The sequence below is a fragment of the Chlamydotis macqueenii genome, chromosome 18 (assembly GCF_036417535.1).
Source record: "Chlamydotis macqueenii isolate bChlMac1 chromosome 18, bChlMac1.mat, whole genome shotgun sequence".
Taxonomy (NCBI): domain Eukaryota; kingdom Metazoa; phylum Chordata; class Aves; order Otidiformes; family Otididae; genus Chlamydotis; species Chlamydotis macqueenii.
In genome coordinates this window covers 9,047,683-9,061,357 of record NC_141573.1, presented here as the reverse complement: position 1 = coordinate 9,061,357, position 13,675 = coordinate 9,047,683, and the positions used below count along the sequence as shown (strand labels likewise).

Here is a 13,675-nt window from a genome sequence, read left to right as displayed (position 1 = left end):
GTGTCCCAAACCTCTCCGAAGAATGGCGTGTAACTTGCACACGTGCTAGACCAGACTTTGGAATAAAATTTCCTGTGGTCTTTCTCCACTCCAGTAAGGACTAGTACAACTGACTGCAGTGGGCAGGACTTTTTCCTACTGCATATCCTGCTAGCTCACAATTTTTGTGTTACTTTAGCTAGCAATAACATCTATTTCTGGTTCTGTATTTTGGGCCCGATGCCTGCCTTTCTTTCTCATGATGCGCTAAGGAACGTTATTTTTTTTTTTATTAAATTTCAGCTGGCTGATGCTAAGAAAAAGGTAGATGATGACTTGGGAACCATTGAAGGCTTGGAGGAAAACAAGAAGAAATTATTGAAGGACATGGAGTCCTTAGGCCAACGCCTAGAGGAGAAGGCAATGGCTTTTGACAAACTGGAAAAGACAAAGAATCGCCTGCAGCAAGAGCTGGATGACTTGATGGTAGACCTAGATCATCAGCGCCAGATTGTTTCTAACTTGGAGAAAAAGCAGAAGAAATTTGATCAGGTAATCTAGTTTCCTGTCTTGCTGCTTTCTACAATTTTTAAATGACATCTTGTTTATATTGTTACTGCGTAAATGAGCCCTATATAACGAAGGGTCTGACTGGTGTACTGTGGTTATTGATAAGTCTTTTGTGAGCAGTTTGGCTTTTGTTGAGAGTAACTTGTCACTTATAATTTCAGTGAGCTAAATGCCAGCTTTGAGTCTTGGTAGATCAAGTAATAAGTTCTTTATACACACAAAGGAAATTATAGTGGAACAAAAACTTAAGAGCATTATTGTAGTCCCACAAGATAGACTAAGAAAGGATGTGTAGACTGAAAGATGAAAATAATATAAAACTTAATAACCTTGATTAGTAGCTTGCTTTCCTTATCTCATCCCAGAGTAGCTGTAGCTGTTTTCTTACCAGCACTTTGATCGAGAGACTAGACAGCTTCTGAAGGTCAGTTGAACTGAGAGCTTTAACCACTTCATTGACTAAAACACCTGAGGCAGGAAAGACCTGATTATAGAACTTGAGATGAATTAATTATTTCTGATGTTCAGATGCTGGCAGAAGAAAAGAACATTTCTGCCAGATACGCAGAGGAAAGAGATCGTGCTGAAGCAGAAGCAAGGGAGAAGGAAACCAAAGCACTGTCTCTGGCTCGGGCTTTGGAAGAAGCCCTGGAAGCTAAGGAAGAATTTGAAAGACAGAACAAACAGTTACGTGCAGATATGGAAGACTTAATGAGCTCTAAAGATGACGTGGGCAAAAATGTAAGTACACTTCCACACCGTGTTTTGTTATGTACAGCATAGGGAATAACACAGGAAAACTCCCTGACTGGAGAAGTCTTTTTGACACACAAATATAATTTTTTGAAGCTGATCTGTAACCCAAAATTCTGGAGGAATTAATGCTCAGAATAAGGGGGTGGTCCTTACTCACATGAAGCCTCTTCAGAAATTGTGAAGACATGGAGAGCAGAAGTTGCTGGCCAAATGACCAATGGCACCTGCACTGAATCTAAGAGTTTGTCTCACTACTGTATGGCACAGCCCTTCTCTCCAGTCACCTGCATAAATGTTTGTTGGGTTCTCTCATACAGACTTAGAGATGCTGCTCTGCCTGTTCTGCTTCATTGTCTGATTCAGAGCATCATAAAATGTAGTGTACTGAGTTCACATAACGTCTTATTTTGCTGTTAATAACTGCTGGTGTTGAGCTACCTGAAGAAGAGGGTCTGATTAATGTTTGTGGCTTAGGTCCATGAACTGGAGAAGTCGAAGAGAACTTTAGAGCAACAGGTTGAAGAGATGAGAACTCAGCTTGAGGAACTGGAAGATGAACTGCAGGCCACAGAAGATGCTAAGCTTCGTTTGGAGGTGAACATGCAAGCTATGAAAGCCCAGTTTGAGAGAGATCTGCAAGCCAGAGATGAACAGAATGAAGAGAAAAAGAGGATGCTGGTTAAACAGGTATGTCTGTTTTACTGTACTTCATAGAGGAAAGGGGGTGATGATATTTTGCCGAAGCTCTGTGGCTGTGGTGACAACTTACTACCAGAATAATAAAACTCTTTGCTTAATGATCCCATCCTGTAGAAATCCCGAGTGCTGATGTTTACAAACAATAGGATAGGTCTTGTTGAGGACTGGCCACTGTCAACTGGTAGTGTTAATCTGCTGCTGGTGGTCCTCCAGTTCAACTGTATTTTGCCTAAAGCACTCAACATGCAAGTAGATTTGACTGTTGCTGCATGGGTGTGTTTCAAGCCCATCCTGTTTGGTGTACAGGAACAAATCCATGACGTAGACTAAAAGACTGTAGTTAGGTGAACAGTTTCCTAAATGAAAATTGTGGCAAAGACTTCAGATTGGTCAGACTTGAGTCTCTTCAGAGCTGCTTTGTGTTACTAGGATTCTCAATAAATACCTTTTAAAATTTCATGCCTGTGAGAGAAGATGATTCTAAATTAATGTTCCTAAAGCTTTAAGGAAAAAACACCTACTATTTCAAGATTTACCACAGAAACCCAACAACTTACAATTACTGAGAATCACGGATATAGAGATCTCTTAGAAATAAACACAAGTATTGGCCTGGAAGGCTTTTGAAGTTCACTGCAATGCAAAATTGCTATTATCTTCTGGACAAGAGGTCTTGACCTGGCATGAGGAAGGAGGCTTGATTCAAAATTAAATACGTTCTTTCATGTTGGTAACCTGTGGCATTTCTGGCTCAGTTTTATTTTTTTATTGAGTTCAGCTTAGTTCATATTGGCTGGCTCCTTAGATACTTTGTTTTTTCTGTTTTGTTTTGAATAGAGTTGGTGTAAAAATGCTAGTTTTAAAGAGAAATATTTCTTTTTTTTTTTTTTCCTTGAGAAAATTAGGTGATTCCATGTCTTATTTTCCGCTTAGCGGTTCAATTGGAATTAGTGACAAATGTAATTAAATGTGGATAGATGTGCTGGGCAAGAAGCTGATCACTGAGTAGCTGAAACGGAAATGCTTCAGACGCTGTTTTTATTTTCCTTTTTTTCTTTTTTTCTTTTTTTTGTCAGTTCGGACATCTCTGCTTCCAATTTGTGGATTTGTCTTTACCATCTGCAGTGGCTTGCTTTCTGTAGTCTCTTCCAGTGGAGTAATGCTAATTCTGCTCTGCAAAGGCCTTTTAGATTCATCAGCCCTTTTGTTAGGATTTCATGTTTGCTTCGTTCCTGGAACTGAGTCTGTTAAACCCTTGGATTTCACAGGTGCGAGAGCTGGAGGCAGAACTGGAAGACGAGCGCAAACAGAGGGCTCTTGCTGTGGCAGCCAAGAAGAAAATGGAGATGGATCTGAAAGACCTGGAAGGTCAGATAGAAGCTGCAAACAAGGCTCGAGATGAAGCCATCAAACAGCTACGTAAGCTCCAGGTAGGCACAGCTAATCAGCTGAGCTGCTTTCTCTCCAGGTGACAGTCTGTCAAGAGCGTTGCTTGTCATCAAATACTTCTCTTGCCTTCACACTACAAATGTATCAGATCCAACTATGCTCACGTATGTTAGAGTATCTGGCTTGAACTTATCACCAGCTCAAAACCCTCTCATGCTTCTGTCAGGAAGGAGTTAGGATTGTCCTCACATACTTCTATTAAATAGTCATCTTTTTCTTCATTTCAACACTTTGCATAAGGATTTACTGAGGCTGCATTTTTAAAATTGATAGTTGTTTGTATCTTTGAATTTAGTGATTTGAGCTCAGCTCTTGCTGAGTGCTGCTTCCTCGAGTTATATTTTTAAGGCATTTTCAGCCAAAAAAGCTCTGGAGAAAAAGGAGGAATAAATTTTAGTTGTGTTTAAAAAGCTCCAGGATGCCCATTCTTTTTAGTTGGGCAACAAAAGTACTTGTGTCAAGGATTTTATTTCCCATTTCCAGAAAAATATTGAACATTTAGCAGAGTTCAGTTTTGCCCAAGGTTTCAGTGCCATGGCCAAAAGCTACAGGAGTATGAAACATAGATTAAAGCAAGAAATGCTGGTATGTGCCTGTACCCTGCTTCTCGATTCCACAAGGTCAGGTCAGGTACAGAGTTCATTCCTGATCTCTGTGCGCTTTCATCCAAACACCTGAAATTAGTTGTCTCATGAGTGGTGGTATTCTAAAGATGCAAATACAACTTAAATGCAGTAATGCAGTTTCTCCAACTTCATTACTCTGTTTAGCATCTCAAGTCAAACTTGCGTGAGTTAAGATTGCAGTCTGTTAACGGTGTCTGAAGGGAAGGATGAGTATGTGCGTCCGTATTACATGTGCAAAATGGTGAATTGTGTTACTCCTACGCTGAGAAGTTTCTTACTTTGCATACTTGCAATAGGTTTTATCAGTCAATTTAAATAAATAGATTATTTTTTCCAACTCAATTCCAAGAGTATTACCTCTCTACAAGTTTCATGATAAATGTAATTGAGCAGCTGTTTACTGGAGGGTGTTTTTTCCTGCAAGAAATAGACTTGTCAATGAAGTGAAGTCTTATAATGGGATATTTCTGACAAGGAATCAGTGATGGAAAGATGAGAAAATGAAGCTTTACTATGATAATAAGAACTGAAAATATATTTTAAGTGAAGGAAGGCACTCGGGGAGGAAGGCCTTACCTCTTAAGGGCCCAAATGCTTCAGAGCTACAAATCTTGTAGTTGCCTTGCTGCATCATGGCTTATTCTTTCTGCTGCTTTCCAACTGCAGGCTCAAATGAAAGACTACCAGCGGGAGCTGGAAGAAGCCCGTGCGTCCAGAGACGAGATCTTTGCGCAGTCCAAAGAGAGTGAAAAGAAGCTCAAAGGTCTTGAAGCAGAAATACTCCAGCTCCAAGAGGTGAGATTGAAATCTAAAATTTTTTTTCAAAAAAAAAAAAAGGTAAAAAGCAATCTAGTGAGTTGAACAGAGAAATGGGAGCCTGGAGATCTTTCTCTTCTCCCTTGCCCCATGTCATTAGTGAGCTCCTTATAGCTTTGTAGGAATCATTCCAGCAGTCTGGACTTCATTTCTCTGCCTGGATAGCAGGAAAGCTGTACTACTGCTTAAACAGATTCGAGGCCTCACTAAAATTTCCAAGGTAGTTCAGAAGTCTCTGGACGGTGTGGTGCACAGTGTCAGTACTAAAACTGATTACTGGAAATGTATAGAAACCTAACAATCTCCCCTACTTCAGTGGACCATTTAAGTCTGCGGAGGTTTATCACTCTGCCATCTTGGGTCCTCATCCCTTTCTCTTATGGGCAAGTGTTCCCTCATTGTTAGCAATTCATGTAAGAGCTCCAAGTCTTGCTGCGTATCACTTCTGTCCTGTTGTCTCCTTGTCTGCCATGAGGTGAAACAGCAGAATTGCCTGATGTGAGAGACTGCCTCTTTTCTCCTGTGTTAGCCGCAGACCAAAGCTTGACGCAGTCTCTCAGATTTCACTACACTTACTGTTTGAGCCTTTACAGAGAACCTACAACTTACCAGAATGACATGGAGAAGCCCTCTTGTGGACTTCAAACTTGTCAGTCTTGCACTTGCAGTGCATTTATTTGTCCTTCTTAGCAAATGCCTAGGAGTTTCTGCCACTTAATACAGTTTTATAATGTAAGATCCAGCATTGTTTATACTATTGTGCTAAAGTTTTTGGTTTTTTTTTTTGTACTTTGCTGGCATTCATGCTCTGTCAGAGCCTAAAAAAACTTGCTTAATTTAGTGCCCACTTTACACTGAATGTGTTTATTAGAGCATGTGACAGAATGGTTTTCTCCTGCTGTTTAGGGCTTCAAGGTTACTGATCTTCACAGATTTTTTATTTTTTATTTTTTTTCCTTCATTTTGGAAGAACACTTCAGGTACAGGGAGAAGTAAATCCATTGTAGTCTTACGACAGCTAAGGGGGGAAATACTGAGATAATGTGTCCTGGTAGCTTCTACAGCTGTTGCTTCTGCTTCTCCGTTAAAAGACCTCAGGGATATCACACTTCACAGCACCTCCCAGAAGTTATTACAGGGCTAAATTGTTTGCAGAAGCTTTGAGATTCCTAATGCTGTAATGAATCCTTTCCTAAACCTTTGCAGGAGTTTGCTGCGTCTGAAAGAGCCCGTCGTCACGCTGAGCAAGAAAGGGACGAGTTGGCTGATGAGATTGCAAACAGCGCTTCAGGAAAGTGAGTCACCAAGTGCATTAATTGTGCATCTGAAGAACTTCAGGCACCAGCAGCTGTGGTTCTTGGTAGTCTGCTTGTAAATTCTGTATTGACCTGTCTTCATGACAGAAATTCCTTGTTATGAAGGGAATTCCTTACATGGTAGCTTCTCATGATGATTTGCAGAGTCTAAAGTTGCTGGTGGCTTTGTATCATATCTGAACATGTCTTGACCCAAATACTTCCTTTCTAGGTCAGCGCTGCTGGATGAGAAGCGCCGGCTGGAAGCTCGTATTGCACAGTTGGAGGAAGAGCTGGAGGAAGAGCAGAGCAACATGGAGCTTCTCAATGAGCGGTTCCGAAAGACCACACTGCAGGTGAATCCGTTGTTGGCAATGCTGGTGGGGCAATTTGTGTTTGTGTGCGGTTAAGTGGAGGCTCTGAATAGCACCAAATAATCTTTTGCTCTTCTCCTCTGAAAGGTTGACACACTTAATTCTGAGCTAGCTGGGGAGCGGAGCGCTGCCCAGAAGAGTGAAAATGCACGGCAGCAGCTGGAAAGGCAGAACAAGGAGCTGAAAGCCAAGCTGCAGGAACTGGAGGGATCGGTGAAGTCTAAGTTCAAGGCAACGATTTCTACTCTAGAAGCCAAGATTGTGCAGCTAGAAGAACAGCTTGAGCAGGAAGCCAAGTAAGGAAAAAAATCTGTTTGCCAGTGTTTGCTCTGTCAGTTGCGTGTCTGAAACCTCCATGCCTTACGTTTATGTAGGGCTGAGCTGTGAGCTTACAGCACAGGAGTTAGATTTTATTATCTAGAAACCTGCTGTTCAGGGGACACCCTTAAACAAAACAGCTGTAAAGTAACAGGTTAAACGTTTCAGAATCTACTTGCTCCATAACTGAAACTGCTGAACTAGCTCTTGGAGTTAACCAGGTGAATATGGTGACTGGTAGTCCCAAGATCCACAGCGTGCTGCACAAGTTTCTTGAGACCAGATAAAACATCCCCTTGAGACACCTGCTCTCTTTGGTTAGAGGAAGCAAGCTGAAGAGCTTAGGTGTGACAGCTTGAATTCGTTGAGATGAATCCTGTGCTCTGCAGAAGTCTTTCTGCAGTGAGCTCTTCCTGTCTCTCCTTTCCATCTTGGTCCTCAACATTGTGGTGTTTTGGGGGTTTTTTTGGTAGCTCCTCCCAGAATCTGAAGGTGGGCTGTCCTACCACCATCTCCATTTTTTTCTGTGCTCTGTGGGAGGACTGTGTTACTAGTTAGCAGTAACTTTAAAACTGCTCTGTTCAATCTCATTGTGAAGAAACCCCTTCTTATCCCTCTTTTTAGCCTGCATACTATACTCAGATTCCTCGAGTGCTGACTTTACACTTCCAAAGCTACATCCCAGCCAACCACCAGCACGTTAAAACCATATCGGTTCTGTTGGTGGTAGCAGATGTGTTAGGAGGACCCAAATATGAGTTACACAATGAGAGAAGAGCCTGTCAGAAAGGACCGATCTTGTGTTCCTAGCCTTCAAGTACTGGGACAAATCATGGGTTTTGCTTGTTCTAGGGAAAGAGCAGCTGCTAACAAACTGGTGCGTCGTACAGAGAAGAAATTGAAAGAAGTCTTCATGCAGGTGGAGGATGAGCGTCGACATGCAGACCAGTACAAGGAGCAGGTATGTGGAGGGGCTTAGCTTCTGAGGCGTATTTCTCAGAAAAGGCAACTAAAATTCTAATTTGAGTTAGAAGGGGCTTGTTGAGAAGCATTTTAATGAAAACACTTGAGGGAATCCCCATCTTGATCACTAAACCAGCTCCCAGCAGTCAAAGCCCTCCCTGTGTTAGCTCTGGGGTGATGATCCATTGTGCACCCTGGCCTCCCAGACCCAGGAGCTCTGCAGTGTTTCCAGGAGTCCAGGCTGGACTCTGCAGTGAGGCTGATGGTCCATCTCCTCATGGTGGCTGGGGAGGAGGACAGGGCATTAGCTAACCTCGCTGACCTCCCAAATCGTGGGGTTGCAGCTGCAGAGTTTGATCCTGATACCTGGGTTTGTATTTCAGATGGAAAAGGCAAACGCCAGAATGAAGCAGCTCAAACGCCAGCTGGAGGAGGCTGAAGAGGAAGCCACACGTGCAAACGCTTCCCGACGTAAACTGCAGCGTGAGCTAGACGATGCCACAGAGGCTAACGAGGGCCTGAGCCGGGAGGTCAGCACCCTGAAAAACAGGCTAAGGTGAGTGGCGGCAGCAGCGGGAAGGGTTTATCCAAGCTCTGGTGTGCACACGGACTCCGTAACGCGTCCTTGGGGAGTGCCCAGCTGTGGCACTGCAGAAACGCAGCTGCTGACGCTGGGAGGTGGGTCAAACTGGAGCCTGCTGGGAGCTGCTGAGCGAGCCTGATGATGGTAACAAGGAAGCTGCCAGACCACAGGGATATTTCTGACAACTCTGGAGCCTGAGCTCTTCAGAGCTTACACTGGCACGTTCCCTGGGGCTGCTGGTTCATTCCAGCTGTAGGTCAAAGTGACAGAGGAGAGAGAGCTCAGCCGTGCTTTTCCAGTGGCTGGTACTGATCCCTTTTTTCCTGACCCACCCCGTGGGAGTGTTTCAGCACTTTCCCTGAGATCAAGGTCTGTGTGAGTACAGATGGGAGTCAGCAAAGGTGAGGCTGGTGCAGAGCAGGAACCCTCTCCAGAGGTACAGGGCGTTGGAATGGCTGGCTGCTAGGAATGGCAGGAGGGGTGCAGTGCAGTGCTTCACAAACGAGCAGTTGATATTTTTTTGGAGAACCCACTCTTGATCTGCACTTCGTGCTCGTACAGAGACAAGATTGTAAGGGACTTGGGCCTTGCCAAATTAAGGTGATGGTATAAACTAAGCAGGGATACCAGAGCACCAGAATGTGTTTGCACACAGCATGTTGACCCCTTGGTCAGAGAGACATGGTTTCAAAACACCACGTGTGAAATTTGCCCCGTGGGTGTCCTAGAGCTGTGCTGCTGTGTTCCTCCACAGCTCAGTAGAGAGGAGCAGCCACCAGCGTGGGGACTCGGGCTGTGAGTGAGGCCGTGACCCATCAGCAATTGCCCTCTGCTTGTTTGCAGGAGGGGGGGCCCCATCACCTTCTCCTCGAGCCGATCTGGGAGACGCCAGCTGCACATCGAAGGGGCCTCTCTGGAGCTCTCAGACGACGACGCGGAGAGCAAAGGCAGCGACGTGAACGAAGCGCAGCCGGCCCCTGCTGAGTAGAGCCCCCTCACACCGTTTGCATGCAGAGACCTTTGACACGACAGTCGGCAGAAGGAGGAGGACTTTCCTGACCACCCAACTGCCTTGTGGCCCTAAATCTGCCTTACGAAACGTCGGCACGCTACAAGGTTACTTATCATAGGTCAACTATGTCTTAAGGCTCTCCAGCCTCACCATACTGTACCCTGCTTCAGATATAGGTACAACTGCTTTTTTATAGAGCGTAAAAACTGGGATCGTCTCTGTTCAGTGCATCTCTTTTCCAGATACTCATCGTAAAGCCATTTTATAAAGCATCATGTGAAGGATAAAACTTGGGTTGGTTTGGTTTGTTGTTTTTTTTTTTTTCTTTTTAATCGATCCAGAAACTTCATTCCCAGAGGGTAGGTGGTTGGGACAGCCCCATTGTCATGACTATGCATGTTTTGTTGTACAGACAACATCCTTCCATTTCTTCTGTGCTCAGATGGCCCCCGGCTGTCTGGAGTCTGTTGGATCATTGAAGACCAAACTGCACCTGTAATCTTTCTTTTTCTCCTAATTGTTGTGATCAGCACACAATCAGTGAGCGAACTGTGAAAAGGCCTTGGGAAGTGTTAGAGGGAGACGTAGGGATGAATGAGTAGTGTCCATTTTTAACCTGCAGTATCATTTTGAAGTGTTCTCAGCACCTGCTTCGTCAGTTAGTGTTCCTGCAGTACAGGCAAGCTGAAATAGCGTCACCGTTCCTCCTCTGTACAGTACTCCTGCGTTGGCAGAGACCTGCTCTCGCCATGCCCAGCAGGTCTGTGTATATATTCAGGCTAGCATCATGTGAACACCAGTGGAAAACAGCCCTACCACACAGGCAAAATTAACTTATTAACGTATGGCTGAGAGAGTTAGGCTTTGGGACGTAGAGCTGAGCGGCTGCACAGTGAGACGAGGCTGGCGCGATCCTTCGCAGCCAGCCTGGTGTCACTGAGGCGCCGGCCCGTGGCCGCGGGGCCGCCCCAACTGTGCAGCATGGGCCTGGCGTGGAGCCGCTGGTTACAGGGGTTCGGCCATGGATGTTGCCTGTCTACGAGTTAACATGCCAGTGGATGTGAATCCTTTTTGTTGTTGTTGTTTTTTTTTTTTTTTTTTTATTTTGAACAGTATTACAGCAAGTAGTTAGTGTTCTTTTTGTTTAAATAGCTGAAAAACTGACATTACAGAAAGTGCCTTAGACACTACAGTACTAAGACAATGTTACATATATAATTTGCCTATATAACAATGATTTAATGTATTAATTTTGACTGTGCTTCATATCATGTACCTCTCTAGTCCAAGTGGTATTATTGATATTAGTGACAATGAATCAGTGTTAACTAGGAACCTTCCTCTGCCACACGCTCAAAAAAACCCATGGATTTCTTATTTTTTGGTTAAAAGCTTTAACATCTGTTGCAAAGGTTTTGTTGTGTGTGTTTGGATATTTTTAATCAAACTGGCTGTTGACCACCAGGCATCTGACTGCAAATATCTTGTTTTCTTGTATTACCCATATTTCTAGACAATGATTTTTGTAAGACAATAAATTTATTCATTATAGATGTGGCCGCCTGCTCTGTTTACTTACAGGAAGAGCTGTCTCCTGAGGCTGACATAGACCTTAATAAACGAGAATATGACTGGAAGCTGCCTTTTCCTTTCTTACTCTTTTGTTGGCTTTTCTTTTTTTTTTTTTTCTTTTATTTTTGATCTAAATACAGTGTAAAGGGTCTAGCCAAGGGCTGAGCCTTTGCCTTGGAACTGTAACGGCAGCACAGAGCTGGTGGGAGCTGCTCTGACCCTTTCAGGGGTTACCTCAGTTCCAGCTGCCTGGGCTGGGGATGCCTCTCAGCACCTGGGGCTGATGGGGACCAGGGGGGTCCTTCTGCACCAGGGTCTGTACAAGAACAGCTTCCTCCTACCTGGGGCTTTTTAAGGGGGAGGGTGGGGTGACTACAAGGAGAGTGACCCTGCAGCCCCAGGAGCGAGCTGGGGACAGGTGGGGTGCAAGGCCTGGCCCTGCTTGGGAGGGGGGTTGGGAGGCAGGGCTGGGCACAGGCACAGACCATGTTGAGGGCCCCATCAGCCCAGGGGAAGGGGAGGAGCACCCTAGGGAAGGGCCCCAGCACTGCTGTTCTGCAGAGGGAAAAACCTTTCCCCTCCTTGGAGAAGGCAGAAACAGGGCACGGCTGCAGTTTGGAACGGTGTCTGCTCAGCCCTGGCCCTGCAGCCGCTGTTCCCCTCTGCACAGGCTCCCAGCGTGGCAGCACAGAGCCACTGCTGCCACCAGGACGTGACAAATCACAGCCACTGACACCACTTCTGTAAAATCCACTGACTCCACATTAAAAGAACTTTATTTGTGGAAGATTACCCTCTGTTGTTGGTTGAGCTGTGTCACCACGGTGGTACGGTACACTGTCCTACGGAAACATGCCATAGAGATTTCTGAATAAATAAAGCTACAAAGCCCAAGTTATATACAAAGACCTTCAGCAAAGATATTATGTTTACAAATCTATGTACAACAAAACAAATGTAAACAGTCAAATGCAGCAGAGGATGCTCAGGAAAGGAGGACCACACAAACCCTAACAGAAAGAGGGAGCAACTTCCCACCTCCCTTCTGCTGGGGCCAATGGTTTTTCTCAACGCTTGTAAATAAATCAACCTGGAGCTGCAGAGCCAACGGAACACGATGGACCAGACCAGGAATGACTATTTCCCAACCCACAGATCAAACCCTGACTGGGTTTACTGGTTCATTTTAAAAAAAAAATCCACCCACTGAGGCACAGAAACAGAGAAATCGCACAAATACGTTGCTTGAAAGACCCACGAGGCACACAGTCGCCCCAAACTTACAGAAGCCCATAGGTGACGCTGTAAGAATCCAGTCATCTACTACACAGATCAGAACAGGATGGTGATGGTTACAGGATCTGGGGAGGCGGGGGGGGCCATGGCCAGTGCAGCCAGTTGGATGGGCAGCTTTCTAATGCTTCTGCGGAATGGCTGTGGTGGAGGGGTGTGGAAGGTTAACTGATGTGCATGGCCCTCTGCAGCTGGAGGTGGGAGCTGGACACAGTCATCCCCCACTCCTGCTCCAACACATGGCCAGAGGCATTGACAGCAGCAGCCACACACCTGCCCCGCAGTGATTTACTGAGCTGCAGTAAGAGAGTCCCATACCTGGACCCACTTCCCAGGCACAAGTGTCCAAAGCGCCCTCCCACAGCCTCACCCAGGGCCCCTTCAGGCGGTCTGAGCCTCCCTGGGAGAGCAGCAGCTGCACCTCAGAAGCAGCAGGATGCTGGAGCAGGCAGGGAGAAGCAGAGCCTTTCAGCAGAGCTGTTTGTGTCACACCAAACCTAAGCTAGAGAGGAGATCAAGCCAGGTGCTGAGGAGGGCCTGGCCGAGGTTTGGCAAGCAAGACTCCTGCCTCCTCTGCCCCAGAGCGCTGTGGGTGTCTGCTTGTGCAGCACAGGGCCTGGGGCCAAGGAAGAGAACATCCACTACAGCAACAGGAGAAAATGAACTGTATTAACATGACATGAAGGGCGGTGAGCACAGGGTCTCCTCTGGCAGCATGGTATAGGTCGTGTTCTAGCAGGGTGGGAATGGAGAGGATGCAGGAGCAGTTCTTCTCTGGGTGGGCTGAGAAAAGCATCCACAAGTCCGAACACGACCTCCTGTGGGCTCATACGCTCAGGGGGAGCATGCCAGGCGCTGAGGAAGGTCGGGATGCTCCCAGTCCGGGGGGACCTTGATCAAAGCCGTTTACTGCCCTGAGAAGCAACAGGAGACAGGCTGTTAAGTGATGAGCAGCCCCGCAGCCGGCACCACTCCCCGTTCCCCACCACCAGCAGCTGGAAGACAGACCTACCCCTCTCCTCCCTCTGTCACCCTGACTGTACCGCGGCTGCTTGGTGTGTGCAGGAGTGGGGCTGACATACGACTGCGACAGGGCTCCCACCTCTGGGGCTGCAGGATGGGGACAGTGCAGCTGAAGGCAGCAGGCACAGGATCGCTGCAGGCTTGGTCCCCACCCTCAGCTCCCCTTCCCCTCTTAATCGCTGCCCATTGGCCCCCCTGTGCAGACACCCACAGGCAACGCACAGCCCCAAGGGCCATGCAGGCTGCACTGTGCTGCCGCACCATCGCGCAGGGCTGGGGCCGACTCCCAGCATCCCCACGTCCTTCAGGGGCAGCTGTACAAGCTCTGCCCAGTAACGGGGATGGAC

General features: G+C 46.2%; 2 protein-coding genes across 4 annotated transcripts in view; one reads left to right on the top strand and one right to left on the bottom strand.

Moving 5' to 3' along the window:
* The window catches only part of MYH10 (myosin heavy chain 10), a 101,249-nt gene extending 90,172 nt beyond the window's left edge, over positions 1 to 11,077 (top strand). Inside the window, exons 31-41 of the mRNA XM_086762608.1 lie at positions 283 to 531; positions 1,078 to 1,290; positions 1,780 to 1,992; positions 3,273 to 3,434; positions 4,746 to 4,874; positions 6,102 to 6,190; positions 6,423 to 6,546; positions 6,652 to 6,860; positions 7,735 to 7,843; positions 8,229 to 8,401; positions 9,272 to 11,077. Of these exons, the coding sequence (XP_086618734.1) occupies positions 283 to 531; positions 1,078 to 1,290; positions 1,780 to 1,992; positions 3,273 to 3,434; positions 4,746 to 4,874; positions 6,102 to 6,190; positions 6,423 to 6,546; positions 6,652 to 6,860; positions 7,735 to 7,843; positions 8,229 to 8,401; positions 9,272 to 9,416 (1,815 nt within the window). The 3' untranslated portion in view covers positions 9,417 to 11,077. The remainder of the gene's footprint in view (positions 1 to 282; positions 532 to 1,077; positions 1,291 to 1,779; positions 1,993 to 3,272; positions 3,435 to 4,745; positions 4,875 to 6,101; positions 6,191 to 6,422; positions 6,547 to 6,651; positions 6,861 to 7,734; positions 7,844 to 8,228; positions 8,402 to 9,271) is intronic.
* A 674-nt stretch (positions 11,078 to 11,751) lies between these two features.
* The window catches only part of NDEL1 (nudE neurodevelopment protein 1 like 1), a 28,666-nt gene continuing 26,742 nt past the window's right edge, over positions 11,752 to 13,675 (bottom strand). For all 3 annotated transcript variants that reach the window (XM_086762378.1, XM_086762379.1, XM_086762376.1), the window contains one exon: positions 11,752 to 13,219. In XM_086762378.1, coding sequence (XP_086618504.1) covers positions 13,132 to 13,219 — 88 coding nt within the window. In that variant the 3' untranslated portion in view covers positions 11,752 to 13,131. The remainder of the gene's footprint in view (positions 13,220 to 13,675) is intronic.